The sequence below is a fragment of the Rhinolophus sinicus genome, chromosome 7 (genome assembly GCF_057876585.1).
Source record: "Rhinolophus sinicus isolate RSI-liver-muscle chromosome 7, RSI-T2T, whole genome shotgun sequence".
Taxonomy (NCBI): domain Eukaryota; kingdom Metazoa; phylum Chordata; class Mammalia; order Chiroptera; family Rhinolophidae; genus Rhinolophus; species Rhinolophus sinicus.
Window position 1 is genome coordinate 17,820,835 of NC_142507.1, and position 19,738 is coordinate 17,840,572.

The 19,738-nt window shown below is 37.0% G+C and overlaps 1 protein-coding gene across 1 annotated transcript in view; it reads right to left on the reverse strand.

Annotated features, from left to right (window-relative positions):
• The window catches only part of RAB2A (RAB2A, member RAS oncogene family), an 86,195-nt gene that overhangs the window by 1,596 nt on the left and 64,861 nt on the right, over positions 1–19,738 (reverse strand). Inside the window, exon 7 of the mRNA XM_019716201.3 lies at positions 1,730–1,798. Coding sequence (XP_019571760.1) covers positions 1,730–1,798 — 69 coding nt within the window. The remainder of the gene's footprint in view (positions 1–1,729; positions 1,799–19,738) is intronic.

Below are 19,738 nucleotides of genomic sequence, written 5' to 3' on the forward strand. Positions count from 1 at the left end.
AGGATAAAAATACATAAAGCCTCTGCTGCTCTAATACGACGTAAAAATCTTTTCTCTAGATAGCGTTTCTCTTCCATGTTGAATCAGCTGTACAGGCTGAGGGCATATGAGTGTTCTGTGTCATCAATAATTTCTGTGATCCCCAAAGACGTGGCAGCTTGCCAAGAACCCACACACAGAGTAGTTCTTTCATTCATCAAACTCACACTTATGTCTTAACCCTCACTCCCTCAAGTGGATTTTACCTAAAAATACAACACTTTGAGAAAAGTAATACAGTAGCTTCAGAAATTAAGCTCTTAAGGAAACTTTACGTCACAGTAAATCTTAGATTTATAGTGCTTGGCAGTTGTTCTGCAACAGTAGTAGCCTTGGGGTTTCTGGCACTAGCTCAGTATTGACAGCAGCTGATGTGGTTTCTTTTCGCTCTTTTGACTCCTCTTTAATAAAAAGCATGCCCTATGGCTCATTGGTTTTGCCCCCTCTGGGCTGGTAGCAACTTCTTGAGGAATCAAGGAGTCAGACTTGGCACGAAGCCAAATAAATCGCACGGCCTGTTGGCTCCTGACAGCACATTACAATCAAAGCTGTGGCAGACACAGCAAAGCAGTCAGCTACTATACGAAACCAGACAGAAACAATGAACCTGCCCTTTTAAATCGAGGCCCAATTACTGTTCAATTTATACAGCATTAGTCTCTGAGTGGTGTCGCCTTTAAATTAACTCAAGATCTGCTGCCAGATAAGCCCAGAAGATAGGATTTAGAAACCGCAATATTCCAAATGAAAACAAATGAGAAAATCAAGCACTTTTTAGACAACTCAGGCAAAGTGTTGTTTCGTTTTAGCAAAGAAGACTGAAGCAAATAATAAAGAGCCTCGTTTATGTACAGCCTAAGAGACACACATGCGATGGCTTTCTAACACAATGCTTCCTAATGGCAACGGGGGGAGGAATCAGAGTTTTTCTCTTGGAAGCAAAAGTCTTAATATAGAATGGCAAAAATATGTATGTAACAGTAAGTAATATGCCATTATCACAAAAACATTCTGACATAAGTAAGGATAAATGCATAGTGGGGATTTAGGTCAAAATGATGAGCTCTGATAAACACCGAATTATACACTTCAAAGCTTTACACTTATATCCTAATCATGTTGATCAAAACTGGCTTAAAATAATTTTACAAACAAAACAAACACAAAAAACCTCAAGAAAAACAAACCAGTGCCAATCGCTAATTAAATTATTTAATTTAGTTTCCTGAAAATATGCTATGCTATACTGGAAGTTAATTTCCAAATTGGGTATTTCCCACTTTCCTATCAGGCACTGGGGAGAACCCCTTGCATTAGGAACATGGTACATGCAGCATTTACACACTAGACAATTATTTCCCACAGCAGATGACATCGTACGGATGTGTGGATGAATGTGGGTTTTCTTCTCTCTTTGGAGGACTTATATTATTTTACATTGCTCGCAATGCATGGGGAGAGTCACTTACTTGAATATGTTTGTACAGATAAAGTGATGTTCTACAACATAAACATTTAGCTGTCACATGACATACAACAAATTTTCAGTTAGATGATTATAAACCAATGTGTTAATGAGCACCACATATTCATTTTAGAAATTCTAAAAAAATACAAAATCATGAATCTAAGTAGTAATTAAAATTCAGTTGTAAATTAGTATTAGCCAATAATAGTTATATGTCTATACCTCATTATTAATGTCAAAGACTCCTTCTTGGATTTTTTCATAAATTTCTTTTGCTGTATTAATAAATGCCTGAAATATAAAGATAGAGAAATTGGTTCAAATTATTTAAAACCACAATAGTAAAAGAACATTATATAAAAGCTCTATAGAACACCATAACATTCAACATAAGAAAACCAACCAATGTAATACACCACATTAATAGAATAAAGGACAAAACCACATGATCATTTCAATAGATGCAAAATCCAACAAGTTTTCCGGATAAAAACACCCAAAGTAGGACTAGAAGGGAACTTCCTCAACCTGATAAACAGCATCTAAGAAAACCCCCAGACACCCTCATGGCCACTGGTGAAGACTGAAAGCTTCCCCCTAAGGTCAAGAGCAGGGCAAGGACTCGCTTGCTCATTAGCATTATTAGCAGCAACTTCCAAAAAGTGGAAATAGCACAAATGTTTGTCAGCTGATGAATGAAAACCACAACATGGGCTAACCATACAATGGAAAATTACTCAACCATAAAAAGATGAAGTTCTGATTCATGCTACAATGTGGATGAACCATGAAAACATCATACCAAGTAAAAGTCAGATATAAAAGACCACATATAGTATGATTCCATTTATATGAAATGTTAGAAGAGGTCACTCCACAGAGAGGAAAAGTAGATTACTGGCTGTCAGGGATTAAGAGAAACAGGAGAATGGGGAATGGATGCTGATGGGTATGGGGTTTGTACTGGGGTGATGGAAATGTTCTAGAACTAGATAGTGATAAGGCTGCACAACTTGGCGAATATACTAAAACCCACTGAACTGTACTCTTTAAAAGAGTGAATTTTATGGTATGTGAGTTATATCTCACAAGAAAAATTTATGACTGGGGGGTAAGTGGGGGTTACCATAACGTGAGAACAGCATACACGAGAAAAACATGTCAACTAGATCAATTGCATTAACTTCCATGTTGAAACTAGCTTACTTTTGGGGGCCACTGCACCACACAAGATCCTTTTGCCAGGACAATACATTACTTAATACAGTTCAAGAGGGTAAAAAAAATCAAAGGATGCTTATGATAAAGAGATAAAAAGGCAGCTCAACTTCTATGCCATAAAGTGTCACCCTTTTTCCATACAGCATACTACTAAATTGACCAAAAATTAGTGTCAGAACACTGACCAAATTAAGCCTCTAAATACTGAAATTAATCCACATTCTACATTTATGTAAAATATTTAAAAATTTATGCAAATATCGCCAATGCTACAGAAGGTGTTCCTAAACTATCAGATTTGAGAGATCACAGATAATAGTATCAATATTACAAGTCAGGTCCTTTTTAATTAGCATTCTACAAAAATTCATAAAGAAACCTATTCTTTATTATCACTGATACAGACTTCAAAATTTGAAAAGTAAACAGGCTCATGGAGAGGAACAAATCATACCTTTCCTTTTTTCTGCACTGGAAACATTTGACTGCTGAACTTGCCACCAGAGCTTTTGTTTCCTAATTAACAGGACTGATATGTTTTCACCTTTAAAGCCCTTACAGCTCCCCAGAGTAATCAATCCACTGCAGCTCAATTACTGCACCAAGAACACACCAGTCAGCGCAGGAGCACAGAGATATGAATATGCATAAATTCTAAGTGGCTGATCGAATCATCAGAGAGGGTCATGAGAATTTGCAGCAAAATAATGAGAAGAATTAATCACTGCAGATTCACAAGGCACTTTGGAAGTGAGTGTGCGTTTCATGCGTGTGCTGGAGTTAACACGAAGGAGAAACTGGCTCCCAGCCAACTATGAATTGATTTACATTCCTCAAAATTGAAGTTATCCTGATAAATAAGGAAAAATTTAACTTTACTTACAATAACATGTCAATTATGATGACGGTCTTAGCAATGAGGCTGACTAAATATTGAAGTCAACAGACTCATAAATACACACGGTTGGAATTCCATATAGGGACACCTACTTATGTACATTTCACCAGACTGTTACAACTACAAGGTCCCGTAAGTGAGTTATAACTTCATATAAACATTTACTTTATAAAAGTCATTATTAAATGTGTCAATTACGTAAATAGACTTTTTGCTAATCTGTTGATGAATCACTTTAAAAACTGGCTTAAGAAAGCTATGCTGTACAAAATTTTCCAAGTCACTACTAATTTTATTACCTAAGAATAGTTGTAACCAATGGATTTAAGATATATTTTATATTTGAAAGATACGCAATGAATTTCACTACAATTGAAATATAACAAAATGGTTACATTTTATTTTATAATTCCATCATCCCAATGAAATAGTCTTTGTACAATGCTACATTTACTTGTAGTCCAAGTCTCTGATTACATATTAGAGACACTGAAATAAAACATTTCCCACTCTTCTGAACATATTACAGAGAGGATACATATATAAATGGATTGTTTTATCAACATCATAGCAAAAAATTAGTATTTAATATGTACGAAGTGATTAATTAGTGATCAATTTTAGTGAGTACTCAGAGTTTAAAATCCAATGTAGACATTAGTATACCTGTTTTAGAAGTGTGTGGTTATGGACTGGAAATTGTCCAGTTCGCAAATATAATGAACATTAACCAAATATTATTAAGGCTTGTTAGAGATCAAATGAAACTTCTAAGATAAGAGCCTTGGGTGTTACAGACAATATTTGTCCACTGAAGTTGCAAAACATCTCAAGAAATCGGAAATACAAGAGATAACATGTCTATTGCAACAATTCGCTAGCACTTTCTTTAACTGCTCATTTCACTCTAGTCACTAAAAATCAACCCCCATATATATTTTTCAGGGTAGACATGTAACATTCTGAAATTCCTCTAGAATACACACACATACACACACACACACACACACACACACACATACACACACACACAAAATGAGGAAATCAGCAGTAAGTTAACTAAATATATACCATGTTTCTCCGAAAATAAGACCTAGCCGGACAATTAGCTCTAATGCGTCTTTTGGAGCAAAAATTAATGTAAGACCCGGTATTATATTATATTATATATCATTTATATATTATATAACACCCGGTTTTATACTGTAGTAAAATAAGCTCCAAAAGGTGCATTAGAGCTGATTGTCTGGCTAGGTCTTATTTTCAGGGAAACACGGTACCACAAAGGCTTTACACTAAAGGTCATGCTTTAATACAGTCTTAACTTGAAACTCTTTCCAATTTTAGAAATCATTTAAACCAGTTTTACTTTTTCAATTTCCCAAACTGTAGAAGCCAGTTCTGAGGAGGGGGAAGGAGAAAGAGAGCAGGTATGAGGGTGTGTCCGTGCGAATGGGAGAAGGGGCACTGGGGGGGGAGGGGCACTGGGGGGGCTGGCACATGGCAGCAGCTGTGGCAGCAGCGAGGTGTGCCAGCAGCTCCTGATGGCAGAATACAAGCGTTAATGATGATGGGCCCCAGTTATCCAAGGAAAGGGGCTCAGTATTTGCTGTTTAACATAAGAAATAGAAAATACGTTTTTGAAAATTTTCATCCTTATTCTTAAAAGTTTTGTGATTATCAAGGTAAGAGTTTGTAACCTGGGAAATTATCTGCAATACTTATTTCCCTAATATCAGAAAAATGAAGCAAGCTAATGGCATACCTACAGAAAAAATTTCACGTTAGTTAATGCAATACTTTTAAAACATGGCATCCTAAAGATAATTGCAGATTTTGTGACATAAGTTAGAACTAAAGTAAGAACATTATAATCATCTATATCCCACATTTAACTTATAATCAATCCAAATATTAATAGGTTATAGAATAGGAAAAAAAGTATTTGCTGAGAAACGGATGTCAAAGGAGGATTCCATTATCAGCACTGTGAAACAATATACAGGCAGGTCCATGACCGTGAAGTATAAACCGATTTCCCTGCAGCCAACTTAAACTGGCGAGCCTCTTGCTCCCCCATGCAGAGCTCTACTCCGGTTGGGAAGCTTGACTCTCTTTATCTTGCCATTAGCTCTCCCCCTTTGCCCTACTTTGATTAATTGCTATGTTCAGTCCTTTACCTTCATTAGCCATTAATTGCCTTCCACCTCAGACACTCATCTTTCAGCCGTTGGCAGTAGTTAGTGATCTGAATGGTCCTGGTAACATCTAAACTTAAGTAAAATTTCAGGGGCTTCTATAGCACAAAATAAGATAAACATTACAACAAAGAACTATAAATGCATGATGATTCAAATAATAAATATTCAGCAAAACACACAAGTCGATGTGTATCCTACCTCTATCATTTGTCATTTACTCAAAGTCTACCCCAGATTCAGCACGGCTCTAGGTACCAGGGGAGACATGGGGACGACTAAAATGTGCCGATCGCACAGTTTAGTTGGGAGACTCTAAGCACAGGGCTGAAGCCTCTGTTGAAGATGCAGGAAAAATAAACTTTCTGTGCTGACTGACATGGGGAGGGAGGGCAGGGCTGAGGCAGGTCCAGCTGTGGGCTGGACAACGGGCTAAAGGCCTCCACAGCTGACGGCAGAGCCAGAGCAGAGGCAAAGGGGAACACGGAATACAATATTGCTTTTATTATGGTTTAAGTTTTGAAGGCAAAATACTGAAAATAAATTTGGTCTACAACAGACTAGCATTTAAATTATTTCCTTATGTAACATGCTGCCACCTGGTGGCAAGATAAAAATTAGAGCATCTGTTAGGTAAGAAAAACAAATCTTAAACATCTTGAACAGATGCTAGAGACAAAGTACCGTGTAAAATAAGTGACTCTTTAGTTTTCTCTTAGAACTGGGAAACATGAGGCAGCTAGGATGCTGTTTAATTTTCTTCTCAATTCCTAGTCAACGTATGCACAATGTATGGACATTGCAGGAGTCCACTTGACGAAGCTAGTAATAGCCAATATTTGCCAAGTACTTACTATGGGTCAGACACTATGCTAAAGATACTTTACACAGGTGTTCATTATTTCTGAAAAGACATTCAAAATATGGATAAAAATAAGGAAATTAATTTTCTTTCATTTGCTTTCAAGAAAATCGATGTTTCTGGGATGAAGTTGTACCTGTAAGATTGGCAGACAGGCTAGAGGTGGGCTCGAGAACCAGACTGTAGGTTCGAACCCCAGCGCCACCTCGTGCTAGATGTGTTGCTTTGGACCCCCTGATAACCTCGCTGTAAAATGAGAATCATTTACTTCACAGAACTGTTGGGAGGATGAATGTAACGCACTGGAGACAGTGCTTGGCACACAGTAAGGACTCAACGTGCGTTAGCTTTCATCATCATGAATGTTTGAGTGCAGTGACATGTGGGGAACAACAGAACAGGGGACAGGTGCCAAGTGTGAATGTGTCCTGAAACACTGCAGACTAAAGGAGAGAAAAAGTCATCAATGCTCTTCAGTAAATTACAATTAATTCTTGATTAAATAAAACTAAACATTGAAACAGTAAATTAGCAACATGTAATGTGTTCAGTGAGCCCTAAAGAATAAAATATATTGAGCTCAGACTTAAATATTATCCAAAGATGGGAAAGTCTTAGGAAAAGAACATTAGACTAGAATTTAAGATTAGGCAGTTTAAACACAAACTCCTTCAAATTCTGTGACTTTAAAATGTTCTGATTCTATTTGATTTAGTGTCAGTGGGAGAGGACTCATATATATATTATCCAATAGACTGGCTTTCGAACTGTTATTTCATGGAAATCCTGCAGGGGCCATCTCTGGGGGATGAGGTAGGAAGTAGGGAGAGCGCAGGGGAGGGAGAACCATTTTCTCCTCTTTCTCCCTCATTTTCCATGGCACCCCCCATTCCAAAGCATTTAGATAATAAAGAGCTATTTTGCTTTTATTTCTTTCGTACACCTTCCTGTTTCATTGAAAGAAAGGGCCGCTGCTAAATCTACTGATTAAAATTGTACATAGAAGCACACACCTCTCTCACATCCTTCAAAAAGCTTCTAGCTAGAAATTATTTTGGAATTCTAGGATTATTTTTAGAAGTATATAATACTTGTGATTATTTACATCCTTTGTGTCCTTCCTTTCACAAAAATTACAATCACCAGTGAATGCTTATTAAGAAGGACAAGAAATGGCCTAAACAAATCTTGATCAATTTTACCAGGGAAATAAAGGGGTAAAATTACACTAGAAAAGTTTAGGGCATTACAATATTGAAGAGTTTCCCTTCTATTTTCTGTCACACATAATACACAGATATGTTTAATTTCTTAGTAATTTAGTTCTTCCGGTCAACAAGCATTTAATGAGTACTTGGTTTGAACCAGGCACTGAGCAGACTTGGGTAAATATGAATGTTTTCAAGGATATGGTACAGGACGTGTAAATCCAAAATTGAAACACAGCATGGAAACTTCCACAGTAGTTGTTTAGAGGGGTAGGCAGCATGACTTCTGATGGTAAAAACAAACTGTTGCAAAAGCCCTATGAGTGATGGCCTGCAGGAAAACTAAGCTCCTACTCAGCTGTTGAGACACTTAGTGGCAGGAAAGAGCACTCTGGACAGAGGCAGATTTTAAGCTCAGTTACGCTGGAAGCTGGGGTCAGGCTGGCATGTGAGATGAGGTTTAGAGAGGTGGCCCAACAGACATCAGGAACCCTGAAAAGGCAGGCAGAGGTGGGGGATAAAATCAGAGTATAGTGTAGAGGATGAATTAGAAGGAGGCAAGGTTGGCAACAGGGAGACTGGCAAGGAGTCTAGAACAATAATCCAGGTAAGAAATGAAGGCCTGATAAATAAAACAGTGGCAACAATGGAGCGCGAAGGTCAGACTTAGTATCCACTTTGGAGAAATAATAAGGTAAGAATGGCAAGGTGTTTAAGTGACTGAGATAGAAGGGCCATGAGTGGAGACAGATAAAAAAGGAAGAACAAGATGTTTCAAAGAGGAAATGCGTTTATTTTGGACATGCAATTCTAATGTTCTGTCATACGCAAGTCTTGGTAGTTGGTGAGCTATATAATTATGAGCCTATGAATACACACTATAGATAAATGTGTGTGACACGCACGTATCAGCATGATTCTCTTCAGTAATGTTTAGCTACCCTGGTTTAAAAGTAGATAAAATGGATGAAACTTTCTAAGTTTGGTTTGAGTCCTCCCTGAAGTTCCGTAGGATGATGGCCAAATAAGGGGTAGAGAAGCTTACACTAGTCTGCAAGTCTTCCAATTTGTGGAAGAGAGTTGTAAATATTTATTAAACTGAACTCTCCTCCAGGGACACTGCAACTTGAAAAGGTCACGTCAGATTTCCAGTGCAAAGTCGAGTGGTACCCTCACCACTGAGAACAGCGTTAAGGGGACAACAAAGCCTTCAGTTTCCAGCCACATGCCAGCTCCTGTTTCACCACTTACAAGACAGCCCAAGGCAAGATGTCTTCTCAACACAAATTAAGTCTGCAGATTTTCAAGTACCGGAACAGGACAAAAGTATTAGCAAGGGGTCTTGAAATTGGTTTTCTTAGTTATTCAAGTCTTATGCAGTCGTGTGTTTTCCCCACAGAAATTCACCTGTCCTGTCAGTTTAGATGGCTCAGCAGGTTTCTGCAGTCTGCCTCAGGGTTAGCCGGCTGTATTTTCATCCTGGTTCTATCTTTAGTACTTTAACAGTTAAACCAGGAATTTCCAGCCCTGGTTTTTCAATAGTTTAAGATTATTTTTAATGACTAGACTTTTGCCTCAAAATTTTTGTTTATATATTTTTCTGGTTTAACATAAATTTTCAATCTTAAATTTTAAGTAAAATTGATGAATATAGGAAAAAATAACACACCAAATGGCTAACAGGTAGAGAAAAATATTTGAAAAAGTGAGAACTGTTCGTGAAATGGCAAATTTAACCATTATTCACACCATAATCACCTTTAGGTCCTAGAAGGAATTTAACACTACGTTTTGGTAATGTACAACTCCGAGGAAATTAAATTTTAACTTAAGGAAAATACACAGAGAAAAGAAGGAATTATAGAAGTAAATACACCATGTCTGGGGTATTCTAAAATCTTCGAAAAGCTGGCATGGAGCTTCTGGGCAGAGGTACTTCCTAGCCTGCCGTATCTCTGCTAGTTATTCCCGGGTCTAAAAAAACCTTTCCAAACACAAAGACTCCAGGCAGCTACTGGAGGAAGCTCCTGATCAAAGGAGGAGCCAATTTGTGCATCTGGGTTTTCCAAAAATCTCAGGGTTTTAGAATGCTTAGGGCAAAGGAAGTTTAGGACACAATTCCACTTAAATGCTAACCAAAGCATAACCTGATTAAAGACTGAAGGAAGAGGAACAGGTTTACAGTAATTAAATAAATACTGAACCATCCAAACGTTTGTTATGTCCTATGTGGGGGAGAAACTCTGATAGGTGTTGGGGATACAGAGATGAAAAGATAGTCTGTTTTCAAGGAATTCTGCCCTTATGATGAGCCAACGTGAAAAATGTGTCATAACAGAATGCTAAGATAAATGCATGCCAGGATGTTATAGGAACGCATAGAGAGAAAAGAGCATATAAACTCCGTGTGTACATGTATGTGTGGTGGTTGGTGGCACTGGGGCAGGGAGGGTGTAACAAGGGCCATGCATTCCAAGAGGAGGCATTCAACTTGACTCTATCTTTGCAGGGTCAGGGAGGAAGGAAGGGCATTTCAAGTGCAGAGAACACTTTCTGTGGAGGGGGTAAAGAGTGTCACGCAGCTGATGGCTCCTAGTCTAATATGGAGAGCACACTGGGGGTAGAGGGGTGGGGGTGGGGCATTGGCAAATAAAGGGACTTGTCTTCCAAGCTAAGGAGTCTTATTCTGAAGCTGTGGGGAACCACACAATTTAATAAAATCGGAGAGTGACATTCAATATTCATTTCTTGAAAGATCTCACAGGCAATGGTGTAAAGGATTGAAAAATAAAGACAGGAAGTCCAATTAGGAGGCAATTATGGAAGAGGACAGTTTGCAGAGATATTTAACAGGCAGAAATAATAGGACACAAGTGGAAAGCAATATGTATGCATATTAACTGAATAAATGACTGTTGCATGGGGTCAGGGAAAGGGAACGCTTTAGGATGCAGGATGCTGAAGGTTTGCAGACCAGAGAAGAGCTCTCAGTTCAGTCTGGATGTGTTAAATTGGAAGGGTCCGAGGACCACTCATGCAGAGCTGTCCAGGCAGCAGCCTGAGTCAATCAGTAGAGCTGAACACACAGCCTAGAAGTCATGGATTTAAGTGACATTTCAACATGGGAGAGCTGATAAAGGAGTCTGGGAAGGCACAAAGAAAGAGGAGAAAATGGTGTCATGAGCTAAGGAAAAAGTTAATGGAAGAGCAGTCCGAAGTAGCGACTATCCCAAAGGGACTGCTGAGGGTCAGAGCAGAGAAGCATTTGTTAGGTAAGGCAAGTAGGTCCAGGGTGCCCTTGGCCATAATGGAGGAAATAGGACTGTGAACTGAGGTGTAAAAAGAATGAGGAAATGGCGATAGGGCTTATTAGAAGCTAGAAGAGAACATGCCTAGAAGACCTGGGAATGACAGGTTTTTATTTTTAAGATGGTTGAAATGTGATTATATAATCATATGCTGAGTGCCAAGAGTGAGTAGAAAAGGAAGATGAAGATGAGAACGTTTGAAGGAATAATGTCTCTGAGAAGACAGAAAAGGATAGCACTCGGCCAGTTTCGTCATAGCCTCAATACGTCTAGAGCGAGCCCCCAACCAGCAGCATTCACAGCACTTGAGAGTTGGTTCCAAATGCAGATTCAGGCCACACCCCAGCCTACTGAATCAGAACCTGCACTTTAGTGGGAATCCTCGGTGATCTGAATGTACCCTAATGTTTAAGAACTGCTGTAAATACAAGTGATTTGAAAAAAAATTGTTTATGGTATATTCTGAGCTTTAAAAAAGTAGTCTTCACACCCCACAGTGCAACCTATCTGTTAGCGTGAATTAGGAGAATAAGCAAAATAAAAGAGACACCAACCCCTTAGATGTGATGCATCCCTCACCTGTAATTCCGTTTTTGTGGGGAATGGCTAAATCACTTGCAAAACTCTGGGTTAAATAAAATCCAACAACTTTCTTAACATTGGATTCTCAGAAACTAACATATTATTGTGAATTATTCTGGTTTTCTAAAAGGAAATAGTCCAGATCTTCCTAAAGTTGTTTGACCAGGGAACGCAATGTAGAAGAGATCATTTTAATTAATGCTCCTCAGAGGAGGATAAAATGATCTTCAGTACTGCTGTCCTCCACTGTATAGCAGCACCACGTGAAGGGGAATGGATGGGGAACTGAGACCCTTGGGTCTGAGTCCTCTAGGGAAAAATGGGGATAACGTATGTGAAGGAATTTTGACAATGAACCACACAGACATACAACAGCTTTATTTTAGGTACCTGACATGTTCTAATCATTTAAAAATACGTCTCAAAGAAAATTTCCCCTTATGAGATGCTCTTCTAAATGCTGATACCCACTGATCGACTGAGGTCACTGGATTCCAGTGACAAGAGGAGCTCCTTGCGATCTTCATCCTAACTCCTCAGTTTGTCACAGCACAGACCCCAGGGGTCAGACCTTCCTGCCACCCTGCAGAGTAGGACACTAAACAAAGTCAGGGTCCTGGAATGAACTAGCAAAGGGTGGCAGCTGAGGAGGTGTCAATTCTGATGGGGAGCCAGGGCAGTCGCCAGGCAAACACGATATCCTCGTGTCCTCAAGGACCTTCAAGTCTCAGTTGAAAATGGAAGTCAAAACTGATGTTCAGAAACATTACTGCTGATCACTTAGTCGATTCTTATTTCCTTATCAGCAAAATCTTTAGTAAATGGAGGTCAAATAAATTGTTTTTTTTCCGTTTTGGTCAACCAGAGGTAAAAAAAATCTCAACATTCCTAACATAAAATGTGATGATACTATAAATGCTCTGCACATTTAGCATAAATATTACCTGAACAAATGACAGGTGACTAACTACATGGGTTTCCCCCTCTACATGCCGTGCAGTCAAATACGTTGAATTGAAAATGTAAAGAATGAGTTCTGATATCCTATTACTATGGGAATACCACATAGACAAGAATTATTTTGGTTGAAATTGGCCTTTTGATTTCACTGACATTTAGGAAATGACTCTGGAGTGGACTTCCACCACATTTATGGGTGTATTCCTCAGTGAACAACAAAAAGGGTAAATAAGAACAGCATATTTGGAGCCATCCCAAATTGTATAAAACTGATTAAAATCCGTCTCATAGATAGAAGAAATAAATTCCTTTATCATAACTTGTAACTTGGAAATTATAACTTACAGTTTGAAAACAAATATACTTAAACATACTAATTATGTGCCATATTAGCTTGCTAGTACAGAGGTTTTATATGAAGAAAGCGTTCTGTTTGTGTGTATATAATAAATGTATGTATATAGATATACGTGTGTGGTAGTCATGTTATATATTATTTTGTAAATATAAAATTATATCTACCCACTAAATAGTAGATCTTGTCCTGAGAAATTCTTACCTCTGTAATTAATACCTAGTTTAGGTAGAGTAGTGTATCACTTTATGTTTATACTCTTTAGAAAATAATTAAAAAAAAAAAAGGAATTTGAAAGTAGAGTTTCGGGTGCCATTTTTTACTTAAGATCCCAGTTGAAGACCAGCAGCATAAGTTCAGGTAATAGCAGAACAGTTGGCCCCATCAGAGGCTCCATAAAGGAAAATGTAAGGAGTACTTCTATAGCAGTGCTGAATGAAGCGTACAGAGTAGGGGGTCAGGATGGTTTAGGAATTTAATAAACTTGGATCTAGGTGGCAACATCATCAGTGAGATGCTGTGACGGGTGAGGACACTCACTGCAGAATCCACAGGTCACAGAAAGCGCACAGAGTACAAGTGGCACTGCTTCATAACAGCACTTTCCCGTCTTCACTTTCTCCCCCGTTTCCATTGAAATGAAGCATTTTTAAGGTCAAAATCATACAGCCTTCCCTCCCCCTACTGCTACATGAAGAAGATTCATGCATTAAGCTGAGTTGTCGGTTCTTCATTGATTTTACTTGTATCCTATTAGTCTAGCTCAGTGTTTCTCAACCTCGATACTACTGACATTCTGGACCAGATCACCCTTAGTCGTGGGGAGCTATCCTGTGCATATTTTTCTAACACCACTTTGACTCTTCTCCCTCTTAAAAAATCCTTCATGGATGAAATCATTAAGCTGAGTAAAACCAGCATGTCCACAGATTAAAAGTAAACCTATTTCCAACAACTCAACTAATGGTGGAAAAATGATGTTATCGTGTGCTGCGAATTATCTCAATCTCGAGTTAAACTCATGGTCTCTACTTGCATTACAGTAACTGGACTTGGTTAAAATATAAAAATAGACTACAGCATAATAGCAAAAGGTAACGAGTCCAGTTCTAAAAAGGAAGGAATCATCAATGTACCAGTTAGGGTTAATCTTAAAAAATTAGTTTTAAATTTCTAAAAGGAACCATAGTATTGGTCCATAATCAGGACACGGGCATTGTATAAACCATTCTATCTTTTAATGTAATTATCTTTAAATCAATTAGAACAAATTTCCCTGAAATCAGTGCTTATATTCTGCAACCCCAACTCTAAGTCACTGAGTAAGAATATATGGACCCTGTAAAAGTAACATATTTATCTCTTATATTTCATCATGATTCTTCCCTGGACCTAATTCTAGCAGGCTAATTCTTGCTTAAATCCCAGAGATAATATATTGTAATTTTATGAACTGTGTGGTTTCCCATTGAGGCCTTAGCTCTCCTGCCACAGAAACTGCTGTTGAGCGCCTATCACAAGGCAGGTGTCTGATAAATGGTGGCTTAGTTCTCCTTCTTCCCACTTCTTGAAGTAGAAAGAATACCTTTTGTTAGTCTTCCCTAATCCCAAAGAAATGAAATACTTGTTTTCCAACATTAATTTCTGAATAAAATAAAAGGATGCTATGTAGACTTGAAATCAGATATTATTAAGGAATTATTGCTAAGTTTGTTAGGTACAATAATGGTATCGTGGCTATATTTTTAAAATTGCTGCCACTGAGATATTTTATAGGTAGAGTATTTCTGGAATTGCTTTAAAAACAGGAGACATAATAAAACAAAATCGTCAAAATGTCAAAACGGTGGTAACTTCTAAAGCCAGATGATGTATATATGGGTTTACTTTTTAAAAAGGTAACACTGTTTAAATTGATTTACAATACCATGTTTCCCCAAAAATAAGACCTAGTCAGACAATCCGCTCTAATGTGTCTTTTGGAGCAAAAATTAATATAAGACCGGGTATTATATTATTATTATTATATTATACCTGGTCTTAAACTAAAATAAGACCGGGTCTTATATTAATTTTCGCTCCAAAAGACGCATTAGAGCTGATTGTCCAACTAGGTCTTATTTTTAGGGAAACACGTTAGCAGTTCCATCAATCTTACTGTGAGCCTACCAAATGCTTTAATACAGGTGATGTAGAAAAATAAACTAATGGATAAATGTGCGCCATCATACAAATGCTCTTTACATAATGTACTTAATTGTGTTTTAAAGTCTGACAATGTATGGAGGTCATGAATAAACTTATTTTTTAATACTAGTTTATATATTAAAGTGCAATACATAATGTTTATCCCATTTTGGAAATTCTTAGTTACTTTGCTAAATGTAAAACTCACTATCTTCCAGGTCTTTCTTATTCCATATAGCCTTTTTAAAAGAAAATATTAGTGTAATTTCATCTTCAGCTACATCTGAGAAATCGTATTAAGAAAGTCTATGCATAACAAAAATCTCAACACTAACTATTACTGATTAGGCACATAAAAACACATTAGCATTTAGCATGAGCGACCTGATTGTTGTGTAAAAATTTGCTCTGTGCAGAAATGTGACAGAGACTTGTGAAAAAAATCTTTAAAAATTAGTAACTTAATGTAAAAAAGAAATTCTGTGTTCTTCATGAATTCAAAAAATACCAGTTAAGCTTTTATAACTATATATCATATTCCCACATGACTGTTTTATAATTGTGAGGCATCTTAATCCTTCATTTTAATTCTTTTACATGGCTACTGTGATCTTAAAGAACAGGTTAAATTTAATTAGTTTATGTGGTTAAAATTATGGTGTTTTGATCCAACTTTCTGAGCTAATTACAGATGTATGTGCGGGCACACGATAACACAGAGAGATCCTGTGTAACCCCAACCTAGTTCCCCCAATGGCGGTATCTTGGAAATGTACGAGTATAGTACATCGTTACAATACTAGAAAGGGATGCGGAACATTTCCATCACCACAAGGATCCGTCAGATTGTTTTTTAACAACACCCACTTTCCACCCACCCTGACAAGCTCCTTAACACTGGCGATGACTAATCTGTTCTCCATTTCTCTAATTGTGTCATTTCAAGAAAGTCATATAAAAACAACCATATAGTATGCAACCTAAGCATAATTTTTCAAAGATTCATCCAGGCTCTTCCATGCAGTTTGTCCTTTTTTACTGCTAAGTAGTATTCCATGCGTGGATGCACTACAATGTGTCTGACCATTTATCCGTTGAAGGGTATCTAGGTTGCTTCCAATGTTTGGTTATTATAAATAAATAAAGCTGCAATGAACATCTGCGCATGGGTTTGTGCATGAACGTAAGTCTTCATTTCTCTGGGGTAAATGCCCAGGGGTACAATTCCTAGGTCATATGGTAATTGCATGTCTACTTTTTAAATACACTGCCAAAATGTTTACCAGAGTGGCTCTACCATTTTAATTTCCAACCAGCAATGTATGAGTGATCTAGCTTCTCTACATTCTTGCTAGCATTTGGTGGTGTCATTTTTTTTCATTTTAGCCATTCTGATAGGTGTGTCGGGGGTCTTAATTTGCATTTCTCTAATGGCTAGTGATGCTGAATATATTTTCAAGTGCTTATTTGCCATTTATATATCGTCTTCAATAAAATGTCTACTCATGTCTTGCTCATTTTCTAATTAGAATTTTTTTTCAGTTTTGAGAGTTCTTTTAGATACTAATCCTTGGTTGGCAAATATTTTTTCCCAGTCTGTAAATTGTCTTTTTATCCTTCCAGGATCATTCAAAAGTTTTTAAAGACTAATCTATCATTTTTTTCCCTTTTATGGATCATGCTTTTAGTGACAAACATGCCTAGTGCCAGATACTGTAGATTTTCTCACTTTTTCCCCTAAAAGAGTTTCAAGTTTTACACTTAATTCCATTTTGACTTAGTTTTTGTGTACGTGTGATACTTAGGTTCATTTCCTTGCCTATGGATAGCCAATTACTAGAGCACCAGTTGTAGAAACAGCTATCCTCCTCCATGAATTGCTTTTGTACCTTTGTTAAAAATTGGTATATTTTGGAGTATAAAAATTGGGTACATTTGTGTGGGTCTACTTATTGGTTTGTTCCACCGATGTATGTATTTATCCCGTCACTAGTATCACACAATCTCAATGACTGTAGCTACATAAGACTTGAAATAGAGTGATTCCTACTTTATGCTTCTTTTTCTAAAGTTGATTTAGCTATTCTAGTTCCTCTGTCTTTTCATATATATTTTACATTAATATTGTCAGCTATCTAAAAAAATCTTGCGGGGATTCTATTTAATAGGAATTGGGTTAAACCTGTATATCAATTTGTAAAGAAGTGACATCTTTACTATGTTGAGCATTCCAAACAATGAATATAGTATGTCTACCCATTTATTTAGATCATAATTTTTCATCAGTGTTTTGTAGTTTTTAGCATACATGTCCCATGCATGCTATTTTTAGATTTATATGTAGATATTTCATTTTTTGTGTGACTATAGATGGTATTGTATTTTATATTTTGATGTTAATTGCTAGTATACAGAGATATAAGTTTTTAAATATATTTGTCTTGTATCCTGTAACCTTGCTGAATTCACGTCTCACCTCTAGTTTGTGTGTATAATTCCATGGGATTTCATTACAGAGACAATCATAGCATACAAAAATTGAAACAGTTTTGTTTCTTCCTTTCTGAGTTGTGGGCCTTTATTTCCTTTCCTTGGTTTAGTGCACTGGCTAGGACTTTCACCAATATGTTTAATAATGGTAAGAGCAGACATTCTTGCCTGATCTAAGGGGTACTCAGCCTTTCACCACTAAGTATGTCAGCTGTAGGTTTTTTGTAGATGCTCGTCAACAAGCTGAGGAAGTCGGGCTCAATTCCTTTTTTTTTCTTTGCAAGTTTTAAAACGTGTAGGTGTTGGATTTTGTCCAATTTGTTTTCTGCATTGATTGCTATGACATGGTTTTCCTTCTTTACCCTATTAAAACGGTGGAACATACCGATTCGTTTTTGAATACTGAACCACCCCAGCAACCCTGAAATAAATTCCATTCGGTCATGATGCATATATTTTATGTACATGTATATGATTTCATGTTGTTGAATTCTATTTGCTGATATTTTGTTGACAACTTTTGCTTGCATATTGATAAGAGCTATCAGTCTGTACTTCTCTTTTTTGTACTTTCTTTGGTTTTGGTATCGGTAATATTACTTCATAAAATAAATGAGGAAATATTCTACCATGTTTCCCTGAAAATGAGACCTAGCTGGACTTATTCTCTGGGCTTAGAGATTTCTTTTCTGGGAATTTTAAAATTATGAATTCTATTTCCTTAATAGTTATAGGGCCATTGAAATAATCTGTTTCACACTAGGTGAGTTTTGGTCATGTATTATTCCTTTGATGTCTGGAGATATATAGTTATGTCTTCTGTTTTGTTCCTGATATTGGTAATCTGTGCCTTCTTTTTGCTTCTTTGTCAGTTGCCAGAAATTTGCCAATTTTATTGATCTTTTAAAAAACCAGCTTTTCTTATTGATTTTCTCTATTGTTTTTCTGTTTTCAATTCACTGATTTCTGCTCTTATCTTTATTTTTCCTCTCTTCTATTTGATTTGAGTTTATTTTGCTTTGGGTTCTGACGTAGGGGCTAAGATTATTGATTTGAGACTTTCCCTCTTTTTAAATGTATGCATTTAATGGTATAAATTTCCCTCTATGCATTACCTGTTTCCCACAAATTATGTTGTATTTTCTTTTTTTTAAATTTATTGGGGTGAAAATTGTTAGTAAAATTACATAGATTTCAGGTGTACAATTCTGTATTACATCATCTATAAATCCCATTGTGTGTTCACCACCCAGTGTCAGTTCTTCCATCACCATATATTTGATCCCCCTTACCTTCATCTCCCATCCCCCACCCCTTACCCTGTGGTAACCACTAAACTATTGTCTGTGTCTACGAGTTTTTGTTTCTCATTTGTTTGTCTTGTTCTTTTGTTGTTTTTGGTTTATATACCACATATCAGTGAAGTCATATGGTTCTCTGCTTTTTCTGTCTGACTTATTTCGCTTAGAATTATACTCTCAAGATCCATCCATGTTGTCACAAATGTTCCTATATCATCTTCTCTTACCTCCGAACAGTATTCCATTGTGTATATATATCACAACTTCTTTATCCATTCATCTATCGAAGGACATTTTGGTTGTTTCCATGTCTTGGCCACTATAAATAAAGCTGCAATGAACATTGGAGCACACGTGTTCTGTTAAGGCTGTGTCTTCACTGTTTCTTTGCCTTTTTGTTGTTGTCTATTATTTCTGTGTGGTGGTATTCTATGATGTTTCCCTCTGTTTCTTCTTTTATTACAGTATATATTTCAGTTCTGGATTTTTTATGAGTGGTTACCCTTAAGTTTATGTAAAAGAAAGTTTGATATTTAGAGTATTCCATTTTCTTCAGCACGCTTACTTTCTCCATCCCCATATTCCAGTTCAGGCCTTTACTCTCCTCCTTTTTATGTTTTGGTTGCCACAAATTGTCCCTGTTGATGGTGGTTGAATAGCC